Source organism: Alligator sinensis, unplaced genomic scaffold (assembly GCF_000455745.1).
Source record: "Alligator sinensis unplaced genomic scaffold, ASM45574v1 scaffold1559_1, whole genome shotgun sequence".
In the NCBI taxonomy this organism is placed as follows: domain Eukaryota; kingdom Metazoa; phylum Chordata; order Crocodylia; family Alligatoridae; genus Alligator; species Alligator sinensis.
Window position 1 is genome coordinate 16,885 of NW_005843021.1, and position 18,378 is coordinate 35,262.

At 45.4% G+C, this 18,378-nt stretch overlaps 2 protein-coding genes across 3 annotated transcripts in view; both read left to right on the forward strand.

Annotated features, from left to right (window-relative positions):
- Window positions 1-202: 202 nt before the first annotated feature.
- On the forward strand, window positions 203-11,664 carry LOC102371520 (cytochrome P450 2J2-like). Its single transcript, XM_014526325.2, has 10 exons — window positions 203-334; window positions 2,680-2,842; window positions 3,814-3,963; window positions 4,606-4,766; window positions 6,925-7,101; window positions 7,254-7,256; window positions 7,660-7,795; window positions 8,962-9,149; window positions 9,987-10,125; window positions 11,519-11,664. The coding sequence occupies exons 1-10, from the start codon at window positions 203-205 to the stop codon at window positions 11,632-11,634; spliced, it is 1,365 nt and encodes a 454-aa protein (XP_014381811.1). The 3' UTR covers window positions 11,635-11,664.
- Window positions 11,665-14,573: 2,909 nt separating this feature from the next.
- LOC102371780 (cytochrome P450 2J2-like) overlaps window positions 14,574-18,378 on the forward strand; it is an 11,522-nt gene continuing 7,717 nt past the window's right edge. For both annotated transcript variants that reach the window (XM_006036794.3, XM_025193146.1), the window contains exons 1-4: window positions 14,574-14,802; window positions 16,230-16,392; window positions 16,804-16,953; window positions 17,540-17,700. In XM_006036794.3, the coding sequence (XP_006036856.1) occupies window positions 14,593-14,802; window positions 16,230-16,392; window positions 16,804-16,953; window positions 17,540-17,700 (684 nt within the window). In that variant the 5' untranslated portion in view covers window positions 14,574-14,592. The remainder of the gene's footprint in view (window positions 14,803-16,229; window positions 16,393-16,803; window positions 16,954-17,539; window positions 17,701-18,378) is intronic.

The window sequence follows — 18,378 nt, forward strand, 5'->3', positions numbered from 1 at the left end:
CACTGATCTTGTTTATAAACACTTGCCTCCTCCATTGTCAAGAGGTGGGTAAGGCTGTTCCTGCTGCATGGTTTTCTTTCACAACAGTAGCTGCCGTCCGTGCAAGTGATTGCTGCTAGTCAAGATGTACCTGCAGTTTTTCTTCCTTTTAACTGTTCTCTGGGAGAACGTGTCCTTCCGGACCCTTGCAGTGTTCACAGTCATGTTGCTGCTGGCTGCTGATTATATGAAAAGGAGACGTCCAGCCAATTTCCCTCCAGGACCACTGCCTCTTCCATTCTTGGGCCACATATTCCATGTGGACTTCAGACAGCCTCACATCTCCTTGAAGAAGGTAAGAGGTGACAGGAGAGGAATCAGAGGCACTCCTTTTCAAAAGTAATGGAAAACAGGGTGTGATGAGAATTGGTGCTGAGTCAGGAGCTTATGAAGAAAGAAGGGAACTTCAGAAGCTCCATGGGACAAAGAAATTGTTTTGTGAGCTTCATCCCCTTGCAATTCCTTTCTTGGGGGTCACTGAGAAAACTGTTATTTCCAGAATTTTCAGTCGGTGTCATGGAGCAGGTGCAAATACTGTCATAAGCAGAATACGAGCTTGAAAATACCAGTGCCTCTGATGATGGCTAGGAAATGCTATTTAGAGATTTGATTTGGGGAACTGGCTTATAGATAAAGTAGATATTTCATTAGAGCAATGGTCAATAGCAAGGGTTAATTAATTTCTAAAAGCCTGTTTCTGGCAAAGTTTCTTTCAAGGCTTACTGTGCCTGACATAGGCAAGCAGCAGACACATGGGCTGGGAAACTGAAGACATGTACTACAGTGTTCCATAACTGTGATAAAGGACTCTGCAGCTGGTCACTTTGACATGGTCAAAGTGGCAGAGCCCTTGGGATCTACAGTTTTGGTGGACAGACCAAATGAGGAAGCCCTGTAAACAACCAAATTAGGATGTGTGCATGTGATAAGTTTGTGAAACACAGGAATATGCTGACAAGACAGAACGTGGACAGTATGATGACCACAGGGAAACCAATCACAGATGCCTAGAGATGAAGAGTCATCAGATGGGAGAAAGAATACAAAAAGAGGGATTTCAGAGCAGCAAAGGGTCCCTGAGAGGGGAACCTGAGGCCTCCATGGACAGAGGGTACACCACCAGCCAATCTCACTCACCCTACTGGGTGTGGGGGTGGGCATCAGCCTTTGACCTCCAGGTTGCTGACATCTGACATTCAAGAAAAAACTTCAGGATGAAGTTCACATCCTGGCCAGCTGTACCTTGACCCTGACAGCTCTAGAACTGGTAGATATAAAATTGTTTGTATTATTCTTATCTGCTATCACTGTGTATCAATAAAATTTGCCTATTATTTAATGGAAAGGTCATGGTCAGTCTGAGGGTTTGGGTCCACCCAGAGCAAGGTATCTGAGTCATAAATCCAGTGCCAACATCTGATAGAACTGCAACACACTTTTTAAACCAGCTTTTTATTTCTTCACCAGCCGTTGTAGCTTTGAAGGGCAATGTGTCCCAGTCAGCAGTACTATCAGGCAGAAAATAGTTTATTCCGCTTACTATATTTCATGGTGTATAGGTCAACAGGGTATACGTCAATCCCATTTTTCTGATTGAGGACGTTAGGAATTTTGTAGCTCCGTCGTATAAGTTGACCTAACTTTTTGGATCAGAAATATGGGGTCAACTTATACCATCCCTGTATGATCTCCCTGAGGGCCAGGCACCCCAGGGTGGACAAATGCTGCAGTGCTAGGGCTGGGCTCAGTGCTCTGCTGGAACAGCTCCATCCCCTGCAAATGGCGCTACCAAGTGCCAAGCCCGGCTTTGCCAGCTGAGCATCAAGCCTGGCTCCATCCCCTGTGAGCAGTGCTCCAGCACGTGTCCACCACCTGGGTGCCTGGTTTACAGTGAGGGCACGTAGGGGTCACTGTAAGTCAAGTGCCAAGCAGTCACAGCAGACAGTGATATGGTGTATAAAATCAAGGTTGAATTTTAAGAGTTAAAAATTGAATCTTCAAAACTCAATTTATACACCATAAAATATGATAATTGTGGCTGTGTGCGCTAATAAATATTATGCACTATTTGCACTGTTTTATAAAGACATCTTCAGGAAAAGACACGCCTATACACATGCTCCAATGCATTTTAATTAGAATGCATCAGAGCAGACTTGATTAACTGAGTCTGTTGGAGAGTTTTAATTAGAATGCTGCAGTGCCATGTATTCGGGGTCCCACATTTCAAAATGGCATTGGAGGCACTTTAATTAAAACTCATCGAATGCGCTTTAGTTAAAGTGTCCCTGCAGCCATTTTGAAATGTGGGATGCTGAATACATGTGACACGGCAGCATTTTAATTAGAGCAGATCTCCAGGAGCTGCTCTAATTAAAATGCTTCCCCGCTCCCACCGTGGAGCAGGTGTATAAATGTCCATGGTGATTGTATTGGTTTAAAGTGCCCATTCTACTACTACCTCACTCAGTCGGTCTGCTTCAAAAACCTGTGGAGACTTGTTTAAGCTCTTGAGAGCAAACAAGTAAGACATGCTTTTTCAGTATTATTGCTTTACATCTAATGAATAATAGTTGTGGAGAGAAAAGTAAGACGACACATTCTAGTTACCAACCACACACAATCTCTTCTTTTTTCCAGTTTGTTGAAAACTATGGCAACATTTTCAGCCTCCAGTTAGGTTACAGGACATTTGTGTTTGTCAATGGGTTCCAGCTGGTGAAGGAAGCACTTGTTCATCAAGGTCAAAACTTTGCAGATCGTCCCCAGGTCCCCATTACACATGAAGTCTTTGGTGGCTTGGGTGAGTTACTCTTTTTTCAGGAAAAGCATTTAAGGTGTAACATTTTAATAACTAGTAAACTGATCCTGCAACTGTGTGCACTTGGGCTTCCCATAAGGAGTCTCCTGAAATCTATGTTGGGATAGGAAGTGTCATCTATTCCCCAAAAGGGCTCTGGGTTGAGATTTTAACACAGTCTCTCTCTGATTACTCCTTGAAGCTAGAGTGGATGAACCCCTGGCTTGTCAGCCTATGAGACCAGGTCTTCCAGTCCCTGCAGCCCCTGGCTATCCTTGGTTCCCAGAGTGATCTGCTGTCTGCCTCAGCTCCTGGACAGGACTTTTACCTCTTCAGGCAGCCCTTCTTAACCAAGACAATGCACCACCAGATAGAGCTCTCATTCAGAAGGCCCTGAAGGTCCTCTCCTGAAACTCTGCCCCCCTCCCTCCAGCAGGGAACCGCCAGGGGCTGGGCCTGAATTTCATGGTTCTCTGTTGTGTCTTCCTATACCAATGAGCCCATTTTACTTGGGCTAATTGCAACTCAGGTCAGAGGCCCTCCCATGTTTAATTCTGGGCAACATTAACCCATTCTTTTAAAGGATAGAACAGTGTATGAGAAATTTAAAGAAGCTAAAGCATGTAACATTGTCATGGAGATTGTAAAAACCAACCCCCTCAACCCACCCTGCAAAAATCCCATTGGACCAGAAATATTACAAATCAATACATTATTCTGTCAAAGAGACTTTGGCCCAGATCCTCAAAGATATTGACATACTTGATTCCCTTGAAATCAGTTATTCTTTCTGGGCCGTGGTAACTGTCCACATGCTGCAAACACATACACAGGCACATAAGTATATGAGTAGGGTTGTTTTTACATCCTAACCATGACATCCCAAGGCTGCAATCTCTGGCATTTCAAAAAAGGAAAGATTTTTTGGCCTTTAAATGCCACCTTAAAATAACAAGCGTTACCTCTCACCTTAGGATTGATCTTCTCTAATGGATATAGTTGGGCACAACAGAGAAGATTTGCCCTTTCAGTTCTAAGAAACTTTGGCCTGGGGAAGACAAGTTTAGAGGAACGAATCCAGCAGGAGATCAGGTATCTCACTGAGGCAGTTGAGGAAGAGAAAGGTAAGGAAATGATTTTTGAACGTTTCTGTGGAGCTGTCTAGGCTTCCTCCTCTCTCCAGTGCAAATGAAATAACATGCCAGTACCCTGGAGCCTGCATTATGCCTGCATCTGGCTCCTTCCCAAAGCTCAGAAATATCAGAGATACAGGTCAAGACCTGGACTTGGCTCCAAAAAAATGTGTCAGGGTTTAGGTTTTCTATCTATCAAGTATGAAACCATACACTGACTTGGAGTCAGCTTGCCCCCAGACTTCATGTAGGAACATGGATTTATACAACTGTCCTGCAAATGTGGCCATTAATTACCCAGGTATGGATAAAGAAGTATGGATAAAACTTATCTAACCTATTATATTGTGAAAGCAGAAACCTGCATTAAAAATGCAAATGGCTTTAGAAAATCAAATAAAACTGACTTGAAGCAGCTCTGCTTGGATGTGCTGCTTAACCAGTCCATGTTTAACAGATCTTTAGCTTTCGGGGAGGTGAGTGCAGCAAATGCTATTCACAAGGGTGGTATGGGAGAATTTGTCATCAATAAATTGAGAAACCATCAGTGGATTTCACACCCTTCTCACCATCTTTCCTTGCTTTTTCACAAAGGCTGGAAGACAGCTAATTTCTCCATTTTTGTCTTTCCAGGGAATCCTTTTGACCCCACCTTTAAAATTAACAATGCTATTTCCAACGTTATCTGTTCCATCACTTTTGGCAACCGGTTTGAATATCACGATAGTCACTTCCAGACATTACTGCGGTTGTTTGATGAGATAGTTAACCTCCCTGGAACTTTTTGGACCCAGGTACAACTCATTTGATTTCTGACGTTAGGCCCTGGAAGGACTCTTATCTCGATCTCCCTGAAATCAATAATACAACTTCTTTTGTAGAAGCAGATTTGAGTAGGTCTGTGTTTTTCTTGGTTCCAAATGTGCTTCTATTTTGGCCTGATTGTGATGGTTAAATGATCCTTTTCTTTCGGGACTCCTCTATCTTTCTCTATCCTTACCTGTCTAGCTACCCTCTTTCTCCCATTCTCCCTGAGGAAATCCTGTCTGATTGCCCATTCTGACTTCTCCTCTCTTAGCCTTTGAGATAAGTCACCTTCACCCGCAGAAGGTGACTCACTCCTTCTTCTTCACTCATGGTTGATTGGCTAGCCTGTCTTTGATTGCTTTTGTCCCACGCCGCACAGAAGTGGGAAACCTCTCAGCCTTTATTGGGGTTAGGAGGAAAGTAGCAACAGTCTGCTCAACATAGCCTATGGCTCTGGTGGTGACTATTGTTCCTGAATTTTGCCTCCTATCTGATACTTGGCCTTGACACCCTGACTTTGACTAGTGACCATGATTACAGGCTTGGGTCTCACTTGATACTCAACTGGGACATCCTCTTGGTCCTATAAAAATCCTATACACCCTCTTCATCTTATACAAATCCACTGCCCTGCTGCTGCTGCCCTCCCCACAGCCCAACTAGGGTGACCTCTGATAGGACTAAAGAGATGATGAATGATTTCAACAGCCATCAGGGATGTGTAAATTGGAGAGAGGAAGAAGGAAGGATGCTGTCTCTCCCTGCTAAGTAACTCCATTCCCTCTTGTCACTTGGTACATTAAACTCTATATTCATGGGAGGGTGGACTCATTTGCACATGTGTCTTGAAAATGAAGGAATAAATGAATGAATGACAAAGTAGCGTTAGATCAATGGACAGCCAGTTCAGGGCCTCCGGCCACATAAAATATGATCTAGTAGGGGGCTTGAGAGAGACATGGGTTTATGACAATTTATGGCACACCTACCAAAAAGCTTGGCCCCCACTGAGTCCTACACCAGCCCACTTCCTCTGCCTAGTTTGCTGCTATATTTTCTCTTTGTCCTGAACTGTCTTCCTGATCTGTTGCTCTGCTTTCTACTTCCTTCCCTTTACCTCCTACCCAATCTGCTGTTCTGCACTCTCCTTTTCTGCCCCGACTGCCACTGTGCTGCTTGTCCCCTCCCCAGTCTGCCATGTGCCACACGTTGAGGCTGCTTGTACCACTTGTGGCATGCGTGCTGCTTCTGCGTTGGATTCAGAGGTCAACTGTTCAGCAGTCATACCAGAAAACAAAAGGAAGAGATTGATTCTAGTGCCCTGTTGCTTAGAGTGGGGTTGTGCAAAGCCTGGTCTACCTGTGACCCGTTCTTTGGCTAACCAAGCACTGGTTAAATTTTTCTTTTCTATGTAGCCTCAATCAGGACAGTATGGTACAGCGCCAAAATTAGCACAGCTTGGGATCCTGCACCATGAATACTGCATCCTGAAGGGGTAGAAATGTAACCAGCTGTGTGCCATGCTCAGCTTGCACCCAGAGACTGTATCCAACATGCCTCATCTTTCGCTTACTTTGGTCTCTAGCTATAAAGGTTTGCAGGGCCCTGGCTTCCAGCACCAGACTGGGACTTATAGAGATGCCTGGTTTCATTTCCTGGTTCTAAACCAGATGAATTGTGAGGGTGTTTGTAGACGAGCTCCAGGAGGTGTGTGTGTGCAGGGACGGGGTTAGTGAGCTGTGCTAATTAAAAGCACCGGAACCTCATGTCTATCAGTGTCCCCGCACTCAAAAATGATGGCGGGGCGCTTTGAACTAAAGCTCATCGAACCAGCTTTAGTTCAAAGCAACTCACCTCCAATTTTCAGTTCGAGGACACTGATACATGTGATGCTGGAGGTTGCTGGAGCATGTTAATATCCGCTTTCCAGCATTTTTGATTAATTGAGTCTGCTCCATAACACATCAGTGCAGCCTTGCTGCACATCTGTAGGAGCAGACCAATGTTAACTGAGACCTTTAATGACTACACTCTCCATTGATAAAATAAGAAGGCCTCCCTTCAGGTAGATGTAGACAAAAATATTAAACTGAATAATACATTTCCCTAAAACTGTCACGTCCTTCTCTCTCTCTGTGCCTAAAGCTGTATAATTCCTTTCCCACCATAATGAAATGGCTCCCAGGACACCATCACACCATTTTAAAAAACTGGGGAAAACTGAAATGCTTTGTGAAAGAAGAGATTGCAAAGCACAGGGAGGACTGGAATCCAGTGGACACCAGGGACTTAATTGACTGCTATCTGAGGGAAATCACAAAGGTAAGAGATGCATGAAAAGAAAAATCCCGTATAAAAGAAAATTGAACTAGAATTCAAACAGGACTTGCCAGTTGTGTTTTATGAGTCCCTGAACCTTAGTAAGTTAACACATGAATTCTTTAGTTAGGACCTGATTTTGCAAAGCACTTAAGCATGTGCTTTGCTTTGAGTTAGAAGGTAGCCCCCATTGGAGTCCAATAGCTCCTCATATGCTTAAAGATAATCATCTGCTTGAATATGGTGATGAGCTGGAACCTAAAAATGTGTTAAACAGTGTTAACTGGGCTCTAGATCCGGACTCAAAACCAGCTATGGCCATCAGTTACTTTGCATCAAGCCCTCAGCTCTAAAATCAGCACAAACTTCATTCTCAAAATGAGGCAGTCTTCTCTGTTGTGAGCTCTCCTTGGAGGGACTGGCGGCTGTCTGTTCTCATTGAAGTCAATGGGCATTGATGGCCCATAGCATCTTGCAGGTCTAAGCCTGGAACATGGCTTTGAAATCAGAATAATGAATATTTATATGGAAATGAGTAGAACCTCAGTGTTTCTATTTTAGGATGGTGCCACTTCTAGTTTCAACGAAAGCAATCTCTTAATTTCTACACTGGACCTTTTTTTTGCTGGAACTGAGACAACCTCCACAACCATCCGCTGGGGTCTACTGTACATGGCCATGTATCCAGAAATTCAAGGTAAAATAGTTTTGATTCAATCCCAGCAGGTGAGGCTTTTCATAGGATTTCAAATACTGCTCTATGAATTGCCCGTGCTTTCTTCCCAAAGATTTTCCCCATTCAAACATCCTTTCCTGTACTACAGTGACTTGTGCACTCAGTTAACTAAGGCAGAAATGAAGAACAAAATCCACAGCTGCAAAAGCACCAATTAAAGGAGACCTTGTGTCTTAAGTGTGGGACTGGAGTCCCTGTCAGCTGATGTACCTGGCACACTCATGTTCTAGTGGACTTCTAAAATGTGGCCCATGATCAGTCTTGTCCTCAGCACTGATCTGGAAGATCCTTTTAAGTACATGCAGGCAACGTGGAGTCCTTGGGCTCTTGACAAAGTGTTGAAGAAATGCTGTGCTGGAAGATGTAGGAGTATTGCTTCACAGAGAAAACTGATGGGCAAACGTTTTCATTCTTAGGTTTCCCATAGAACAGCCCTGGGAACCTGACCCTGCTAGTTTGAACAGGAAAAAAATATGCTTGGAAAATCCCCAGCACTTAGAGTATTTGTCACCAGAAGTATTTTATCAGGAAGATATTAGCCCCATTGAATAGATGCAGAAACTGAAGAATGAGGAAGGGTGCGACTTTCCCAGCAACTCACTCTGCAAATCAGCATATTCCAGAGCTCCCGATTTCCAAGTTCCAGCATGTTGTTTCCTCCATTGGTCTATAGATCCTCCATCAGTAAGATGGGATGTTGCATAGGCGCCAACTTTTATCTTTGTCAGGGGAGGGGATGGCCTACAATGATGGACATGTGAAAAGTTTTCAGGTACATTTCAGGTCACAGCCCTCTTCCTGAGGAAGGCCAGGGCCCTCAGACCCCCCTTGGTACTTCTGGGATTTGATACCCCGCCATCAGTAGCAAGAATGTCATGGTATCACAAGCAATTAGCCATTTAAGATCTTACTCATATATGCTTCTCCCCTCTACCCTGTGAGGTCCCAAGCAATCATCTCAGGCTAGGGGCTGTACATTTTCTTACATAATGACATGTGCAGATGCAGAACCTGCTCTCTGAAGCTATTTCTGAAGCTTACATGGAGCTTCAAATTCTGACACTGCACCTATTGTTCAAGAGCGTGCTGGTTCTTGCACCAACGCTCAACTATTGCTCTTTCTGCAGAGAGAGTGCAAGCAGAGATCGACACGGTGATTGGCCAGTCCCGCCAGCCAGCCATGGACGACAGAGACAACATGCCATACACCAATGCAGTTGTGCATGAAATTCAAAGGATGGGCAACATTGTACCTTTTAATTTGCTGCGACTCACAACCAGCGACACAACGCTGGCTGGATTCCATCTGCCGAAGGTAACGTGGAAGGCAACATAGCCCTCTTCTCTTTATTGTGGTTTAGGAAATTAATAAAGAGGAGACAAAACTAGAGCCACACATCTAACCTTTATTACACTTTGGGGCAAGCAGGGTGTCGTTCTGAATGTGAAGCAGAAGACAGGGAATATTAACTATGTCTCTCTGAATGTGAACACATTCAAGATCCTGAACTACATTTCACAGCCAGTCCCTAGTTCTATAAATGGGCTGAAGTCCCCTGCATCCCTATTCCCAGCAGCATGGAGGCATTTGAAGGTGAGATTAGAGTTTTCCAGCCAACGACTGCATAAACCATAATGAGAGGTGTTTATGTTTGACAGCTTGCAACCAGGCTAAGAACTGGATCTGGCCGAAGCTCATTGCAGTGGTTGTTTCCTTATGCAAGATCAGCAGGGTGCAGAGTGTCTGGAGGATGCTGCTTCTTTTTCAAGATTGGAGCAGGGGAATATTCCTTTCTCAGCAGCTCTCAAAGTTTGCACTGCTTTTTCCCTGCTTCCCTGGGGCAGGGGCAGGAGCAGGGGCAGAGAATGGAAGCCAGAGGGGTGTGGGGGCAGCTTGAGTGATGGGGGGAGCAATGGCCTGGCAGGAACCATGGGGATGCCGGTTGCACAGCCCTCATCTAAATAGTTTCAAGTTTATAAACAAAGAAACAAACACAGAAAGGCAGGAAAATGACCTTCTTATAAAACACTCCTTGATATCTATCATACACGATGAAACAGAAGGTCTTGACCCTCCTTTATCCCCCCACTTTGCAAGGCACGGTTGCAAAGGACACAGAAACATGCTCCATCCTTTCCTTTCTCTTCACAGGATACCATTCTGATCTCCAGTTTAACAACAGTGTTGAATGACAAGAACGAGTGGGAAACTCCTGATGTCTTTAACCCTGAGCACTTTCTGAAGGATGGCCAGTTCAGGAAGAAAGAGGCTTTCCTGCCCTTCTCGGCAGGTGTGATGTGCTTGACTCTCATCAGGTTTGGACCTCTGGGATTTTAAGTTAGAAAAAGCCTGGAGAGCTTCTGGGTTATAGAAATGCTTTGGAAAATGGAAAACTTAGAAACTGAAGCCATGGCCAAGGGGCTGAGATGCAGCTTGCTCAGTCTCGTAATGGCCAGGTGCGGGAAGTCCGGATGAGTGATTAGGTCTGAGGGCCAGGAGGTGAACCGCAGTCAGAACCAGAAGGCCATCCAGGCGTAGGTGACTAGTAGGGGGTGCTTGGAGGTGCACGTGCCCCCCCGACGGCCGACACCGATGCTGTCAGTAGGGCTGGTGCCCCCCCGACAGGGCCGCGGCCGCAGGTGCCCCCACCCCGATTCAGGAGGCACCAGTCATTCATGCAGCCAGGTGTCATAAACACGAACGAGCGAGCACTTGCAAGCCTGAGTCCTAGTCCTTAAAATCACCCTAAATGCCTGAGGCTGTTTGCAGTAGCCAGTGTCCCGGAGAAAACTGTTCAAAACCTGTTAGAACATACAGAGCATTTTGACCCCACGTGTCTCACTCGCCAGAAACATGCCCTGACCACCCAGCCTTAGACTACCCAGGTGAGAAACAGCAAGGAGCCGCCTCTACCTCTCCTATTGAATCTTGGCCCTAGGCGGGTCCAACAGAGCAAGATATGTGGGGCCAGGAGGAGAACGTGTTGAAGGGAAGGTGGTTCAGTGCAGTGGATGCTGCTCGGAAAAGGAGGGTGTCCTGGACTCTGGACTGGTCCTCGTTCCCCCCCACACTCCTGCAACCACCAGTGCTTTGGCACGAGACATCCATTGTATTAAATGGATAGGAGTGGAACAACTCCTGCTCCATCGGGGGCTGAAGACAGAACTCAAGCAGGGGCTTGAACTGACATCTCCCACTTGCTAGCAAAATGTCCTCACTACCGGACCACAGACTGGGCACTCCAGAGGGCACAGTTTCCTCCTCCAGGTGGTTGAGGAGGACTGCATGCTAGAGGAGTCTGGTTCACTGAAATGACCACTGTTTGGAAAGAAATGAGGCTCTGGACTCTGTCCTGCTCCCCCCTCCACTGGGCTATTTTAACCTGCCCTCCTCTCTCCTCCTGCAACTTCACTGGGGGGGTTTTTGCATTGAATTTTCACTGGATAAAATGGATGGATAGCCCCATGGGGGACTGGAACAGTGGTCGAGGGTTGGAAATGTAGTACTAACCTAGGAAGAAGAGATTCACATGGGAAACAAACACAGTCTCTTCTCCTTCACGGTCATGAAACAAGAGCAATACTCATTCTGCTGTGGCAAATTAAAGCCTCACTTGTCATTGAGCCCAACATCCCTTTCTAACAATCCTTTGGCTGATGCACCCAATGTTGCTGTCATTTCAGGGAAAAGGGTTTGCCTGGGAGAGCAGCTGGCTAGAACGGAGCTGTTCCTGTTCTTCACTGCCCTTTTCCAGAGGTTCACGTTCCAGGCACCGAAGGACATGAAGCTCAACCTCTAGGTCAAAATGGGGCTCACCACGAGTCCTCATCCATACAAGATCTGTGCTCTGCCGCGCTAGGGAGAGCTGGCAAGATTTTGCCCCATTTCTCAGAATTGCTGAGCTTTATGGTAGGTGATGCTTTGAGCACTGTGCACACATCCTCAAATGTCTCTGCCTCCTCCATTCCTGTGTCCCATTGAAGCACTGCTAATGGGATGGCTACAGCTGAAAGAGCGGATCCACTGGCTCGGAGACCTACTGCAATTAGGTAGCCCAGGACTTCAGACTGTCTTTGAGAGCTGCATATTTCATGACTTTTTTTTTTCAAAAGAAGCAAATTTTTGTTTCATTCAAATGTGTTCATGAAGTATTCAGCTTTTTAATTAAAGCTTTTTCATAGCTTCATAGATTGTAAGGCTGGAAGAAACCTCGGAGGATCATCGGGTCCAGCCCTTCCAAATTCTCTCTTAGAAAATTTAATCCCGGGGATCAGAAATAAGCAGGCATCTACTTATTTAACATTTTCTGCTCATAAAAGTCTGGGAGGGAGACTTAAAAGAGGGAGAGAAAGTGAGCAAAGCAAGAAAAAAAATCTATATTCAATATTTTTCTATATTTGGATGGGAACTATTTTCATTTTTGTGAAAAATAATTGTTTAAAAAGCCGATGAGGAAAAACCCATGCCTAAGCCACCTTGTCTCTCTTCTGCCCTCCACTCCTCTCACATTTCTACTACTGAAAAATGGACTTTGAGCTCGCTAAGCAGTGCTAGTCAGCATGGGCTGAAAACAACTGCAATGAGAAACTTGATTCCTGGCTTTAAAACAACATAGCAGCACAAGTGAAATCCCTTGATGACCTGGCATTGAATTGTTGATTGCTGTCCTGAGTTCAAATGACCAGTGTCTTGTTTTAGCTATTTAAAATTAAATGAGTTAACTTAGGTTAGCTCAAGTTAGAAAACACATCTTCTAACTTGGGTTAGAAAACACATCTTTTATTCATAGTGTAGCCATAGCAAGGAAGGCTAAGTTGGGGTATTGTTCAAACAGCTTTTCTTGTATGTCTTCTTTAATATTTTATTTGCTTTTATAAGTTAATTTGTCTTTTATTGTAAGCTTACATTCTCATATAGTTACTAGCATGAGTAATTGCAGAGAAAAGTGCATCTACTCCACTCTGCCAAACTTCCACGGCGTGACTCCATACGAGCCTGCATAATCTGTTGCGTGAAACCATCTGGTCGGCTGCAAGTGATGGAGATTGTCCCTTAATTAGAGAGCTGCTAGCTGGCTAGTAAAATAGAGACCACGTGTCTACCAAGGCTGCCTATTACTCCACAATAAAATTCATAGTTAAGTTCTTTTCATTCACATACGCCTGCTTTTATTCAACCCAGTGATCACTACAGAGCCTGTGTGTGCATATGTGTATGTTCAAATGCTCCAAGTCATGGGGGTAGGGGGCGCAACAACACATGCATGGGGGAAGGTGAACCCCAAGCAATACAGAGTGAACATCTCTGCAAAGCACGGCATCTCCATGGCTAGTTGGGCTGTGGCCTCTCATTCAGATGAGGAATGAAGTGCTGGTTTAAGCATTTACTTAACTTCACACAATGCTCCATGGATTTCAGTGTTTAGAGTTAAGCATGTGCTTAAGCATCTGACTCTGGATGTTTTCCTGATCTGGGGCTTCAGCATGCCAGTTCTGTGAGACAGGGACTGCCATTTCCCCTATATGTATACAGCATCTGGGTATAAGGACCCTCATGCAGTTAGCCTCAGGTCACTGCTGCAAGATAGTATATAATTTTCAATAGTAGTATTGTATGACAGTATAGATTGTAAATAATGCCATGATATAATAAGTGCAAATGCTAATGACGATGATTATATAATATTGTGGACAATCCTGAAATAAAAAACTGAAAGCAGGTGGCTTTTGTGATCCAGCACTCATAAGGAAGTGATAGGGATTCACAGCACAGGGAGCTTGGACAAAAAAAAGAAGAAGGACTTGCTCCTGTAGCCTAGGAGTCCTGTTTGTCCATGGTAGTGCATGGGGAAGAAGTGAACTCACTGCACAGAAAAGGGGTGCCTTGATTCAGAGGTGAAGCCACGGGTGGGACGCTAGACTCCTTAGAGTTCGCTGATCTAAGCCAGAAGAGTGCCCTGGTATGGTGAGAACGCCAAGTCAGGGAGATGCCTGCAGGGATTTTTTTTGACTGATCCTGTACAGCTTTGGGGCTGACCGCAGTAAGGTGTCATTGCTTTGAGAAATCACACATCACGTTGCGCCTCTCACCTGTTCTCACTCAGTCAAGCCTGGAAATGGGGTACGGAAACCATTCCTCTTTTCTGGCTGTTGGGTCTGCGGGGAGGACCAGGGTGTGCTTGAGCATGTTTGCCATGGGCAGCACCCAGGATGTAATGCAAAGAGCTCCTTTGAGATCACGGAAGCTAAAAGCACTCAGATCCAGCACTCTCGTGGGAAACATAAGCACAGACGTGTGGGGAGGGTGCGGTGGAGAAGCATTCCCAGGGCTGCGTACAGGACAATGGTGAAATTACAGCCACAAACTTCACCTTGACACCTACTGTAACAAGATCCTTCCCCTCCCTTGCTATGGATTTGTGAGAGATCTGGTTTTACTGGATTGTTTTTTAAGACAGAGGCTGGCAAAGAGGAATGAAGAATCTGCCCAAAGCCAACGCAAATGTTGAGATGAGGTGGGGGAAATGGTGACCCAGAAGGGAGAACCAGGCCAGCTGTCTGGCATAGGCAGGGCTAGCAGGGCTCCTTGGCTGTCACTCTGCTGGGAACATCGCGTGTGCTTGCTAATCCTGTTCATTTTGTTTGTAACCTTTACACTCCTCCCATTGTAAGGGGGCGGGTAGGGTTGTTGTTCCTGCTCTCCCGTTTCGTTTCGCAACCACTTCCACTTTCTGTGCAAGTGGCTGCTGCTGGTGGAGATGCAGCTGCAGTTTCTCTCCCCTTTGGCCATTCTCTGGGAGAATGTGTCCTTGTGGACCTTCGCGGCGTTCACGGTTGTGGGGCTGCTGATCGTTGATTATATGAAGAGGAGCCGTCCAGCAAATTTCCCTCCAGGACCACTGCCCCTTCCGTTCCTGGGTCACATATTCCATCTGGACTTCAAGCAGCCTCATCTCTCCATGAAGAAGGTAAGAGGTGAAAGGAGAGGGATTTGTTTTCAAAAGTAATAGCCAACAGGGTGTGGTGAGCCACAAAGTCTTGCAGCAGGCGGTGAAGAGTTCCTGGTCCAGCTCTTGAGAAAACCAGGTGAGCCAGCTCTAGACTGCTCTGAACTGGCATTTACTGATAGCCCCCATGAGCTGCTGCAACGACCTGGGGTTGTTATAGTGCAGGAAATCCAGGGCACACTTTTTCCTTGGCCAAGATGTGGTGGCGTCCACTGCAGATCCTCTTCCCCAGTGGAAATCCTCAAGAAGCAGGATGCACCCAGGCTGCATCTGTTGGTGATGGGGAATGGTTCAAAACTAACTTGGCATTACCAGGAAATTCAGATCTCTATGTTGTGGATGGCAGGGTGTCAGGTCAGATGGGAACTATGAGTTTGGAAGGTGTTGGAGGGATCTGAGAGACATTCAGGGTTTTTTTTAAAGGGTACAGAAAGTCAGGCCAGGCAGTAGGAAGCCCACAAGTACTTGACAGGTAAGAAGCTGCTCATAGAGGGTTGTTAAGCCTAGAAAGACTGGGGTTGAGATGCTCGGCCAGTTTAGAAGGGTTTGCACGGGATAGGTGAGACTGGTAAGACTGAGAAGGGATTTTCAACAGCACATGGGCTTGGTATAATTTAATTACAAGACTTTAAGAAAGCCTCTGAGGTATGGGGTGGCAAGAACTTGTAGGGAAGTTGTGCAAGAACAGCAAGGCAAGGCATGTATGATGGGAGGTGCTAAGTCAGAAGGTCCCAAGAAGAGGTGACCCAGAGGTCCCAGCGGGGCATAGAAGTTGATTTGTGAGGCTCATAGCTTTGCTGCTCTTCATCAAGAGTCACAGAGGAAACACAGCTTTTAGTCCTGGTCATGGAGGAGCTGAACAGTTTACCATCTGCATAATGTGAATCTAAAGATACCAGTGCCTCTGGCACACTAGGAGCCTGCCCTGTTTAAACTAGAATATTTGATTGCTTCACCAGAGGAAGCAGTTTTGAAGAGAAACATGTTCCGGTTGGCAGTGCTATCAGGCAGAAAGGCGTCTGTTCCTCTTAAATGCATCTGATTGTCAATAATACTAGTTAGTATTTGGGCCATTTTACTTTGATATTCTTTTTCTTTAGGAAAAGACCCAACGTGATCATAAAAGTTTAATATGTTTGTTGAACTGTTACCAAACTCTGTTTGTACCCTTCAAATACCCATGAAATCTTCTTGTGAGTTCTTGAGGGCAAACGGGCAGTTTTAAAATAGCACAGTTCTTCAGTACTATTGCAGTAAATATAATTAATACTGATTTTTTTTTTGGGGGGGGGGGGGGAAGGGGAGGAAGACATTGTGTCAATGTCCCAATTGCTCATTAAGAAGCAAGTTTACTAGGAACAATATCACACAATCTTTTTTTTTTCCAGCTTGCTGAAAAATATGGCAACATTTTCAGCCTGCAGCTTGGTTACAAGACGCTGGTGATTGTGAATGGGTTGCCGCTGGTGAAGGAAGCACTTGTTCATCACGGTGAAAACTTTGCAGATCGTCCCCAGATCCCCATTATGCTGGAGGTCCGCGGTAGCTTGGGTGAGTTTACTCTTCAGGACAGGGGTGTTGGTTGTAGCCGTGTTGGTCTAAGGACATAGGATGACAAAGATCCTTGGGTAAATCTGATATCTTTTATTAGACCAGCTAAAATAGTTGGAAAAATTCTTCTTACGCCAGATCCTCAAAGATATTGATGTACCCGGTTCCCACTGAAATCAGGTATTGTACTGAGCCTCCTTCACTGTCCCACGTTCTTCAAGCACATACAGAGGTGCAGAGGTGTAAGGAAATGGGCAGACTTGTTTTTACATCCCAACGGTGATATCCCAGGATCTGTTTCTCTGGAAAAAGAACCAGTCCTTGCTAAGTTTTCCAAAAAAAAAGGGAGTGTTATGACTTTCTAACCTTTTAATGTCACCACAAAGTAATAGGAGTGACCTCTCATGACAGGACTGGTCTCTGCTAATGGATATAGCTGGAAACAACAGAGACGATTTGCCCTATCAACTCTGAGAAACTTTGGCCTGGGGAAGAGAAGCTTAGAGGAGCGTATACAACAGGAGATCGGGTACCTCATTGAGGCAGTTGAGGAAGAGAAAGGTAAGAGAAAGACGCTTGAAGTTTTCTTTTAGGATCTGACGAGCTATGATGAGCACGAGATTACATGCGAGGAATATTAAACTGTGTCTGAATCTGGCTCTGCTAAAACTCAGAAATATCAGAGATTTGGGTAGCAAACTGGATTTGGATCCAGAAATCAGCAACATTTGGAAATTTGGCAATTTTTGGATTTTCTTTCTATCAGGAATGGAACTGCATCCTGATTTGGGGTCTGCTTGCCCCCAGCCTCCACAGAAAAGTGGGTTTACATGATAGCCCTACAATTTTTCCAATTAATTATCCAGGGGAAGAAGTATAGATAAAATCTACCTAAGCTATTATGAAGGCAGAAACCTGTGTGAAAAAAAACTAATGGTTTTAGAAAAATCAAATAAAGCTGGCTTGAAGTAGCTGCTTGGATGCATTACCAGCTCAGCCCATGTGTTTAACAGATCCTCACCGAGGTTGCATGTGGGATGCGTGCAAAGAGTGGAGTTCACACCGATCAATCACACCCTCTCAACAACTTCTTTCTCTTCCACAAAGGCTGGGAGAGAGCTGATTTCTTTCTTCTGGTGTTTTCCAGGGAATCCTTTTGACCCCCACTTTAAAATTAACAACGCCGTTTCCAACGTTATATGTTCCATCACTTTTGGCAGCCGGTTTGAATATCACGACAGGCACTTCCAGAAGTTGCTGCAGTTGGTGGGTGAGACGCTGTACCTCCATGGAACTGTTTGGACCCAGGTATAACTTGGAAATCAACTGAAATCAACCCTAACACTTCTTGGGATGGTTACAGTGGAGGCAGACTTGAGTAGGTCACCACCGTTCTTGTTCCTTGATTCATTTCTGCTTTGGCCAGATTGAGGTGTTCAGATGCTCTTTCTCCTCGGTACTTCTCTGTGTTCTCAAGATCCCCCCTCTATCCTCCTTCTCCCCCAGGGGATCCTATCTGACCTCCAGTTTTATATTTGGGATGCGTCACCCTCATCTGCAGACACCTCAACTTCCTTCACCTGTGGCTGAATGGCCAGCCTGTGCTTGACTCCGACTGATCCACCCCATGCAGCAAGTAGGACAGCTCCCAGTCGTCCCAGCAGCGATGCTGCCTATAGTGTCCTGTTGCTGGGAGAGAAAAGAAAGGCTAGTGGTTAGTGTGGGGTTGTGCAGATGCCCCATGTGAACTGTGACACTTCCTTCAGCTGCCCAGGCTCTTGTTAGAAGAGTACCTGAAGGCAGCCTGCGGTTGCATATTATATTGTCTGCCTCTCCCAGCCAGATACCAAAAGCACAGCAGCCTCAGCTGGGACAACACAGTATCGTGCCATGCTATCAGTGTGGGATCATGCATAGTTTCATAGTAGTTTCATAGCAGCTAGGGTCAGGAGGGACCTGAACAGATCATCTAGCCTGACCCCCTGC

Excerpts from the sequence above, each read along its gene's own strand:
- LOC102371520 (XM_014526325.2), top strand. The coding sequence starts at position 203 with ATGTTGCTGCTGGCTGCTGATTATATGAAAAGGAGACGTCCAGCCAAT. Across the intron at positions 4,767-6,924 it reads CTGGAACTTTTTGGACCCAG|CTGTATAATTCCTTTCCCAC; the intron begins GTACAACTCATT and ends CTGTGCCTAAAG. Across the intron at positions 7,796-8,961 it reads CATGTATCCAGAAATTCAAG|AGAGAGTGCAAGCAGAGATC; the intron begins GTAAAATAGTTT and ends CTCTTTCTGCAG.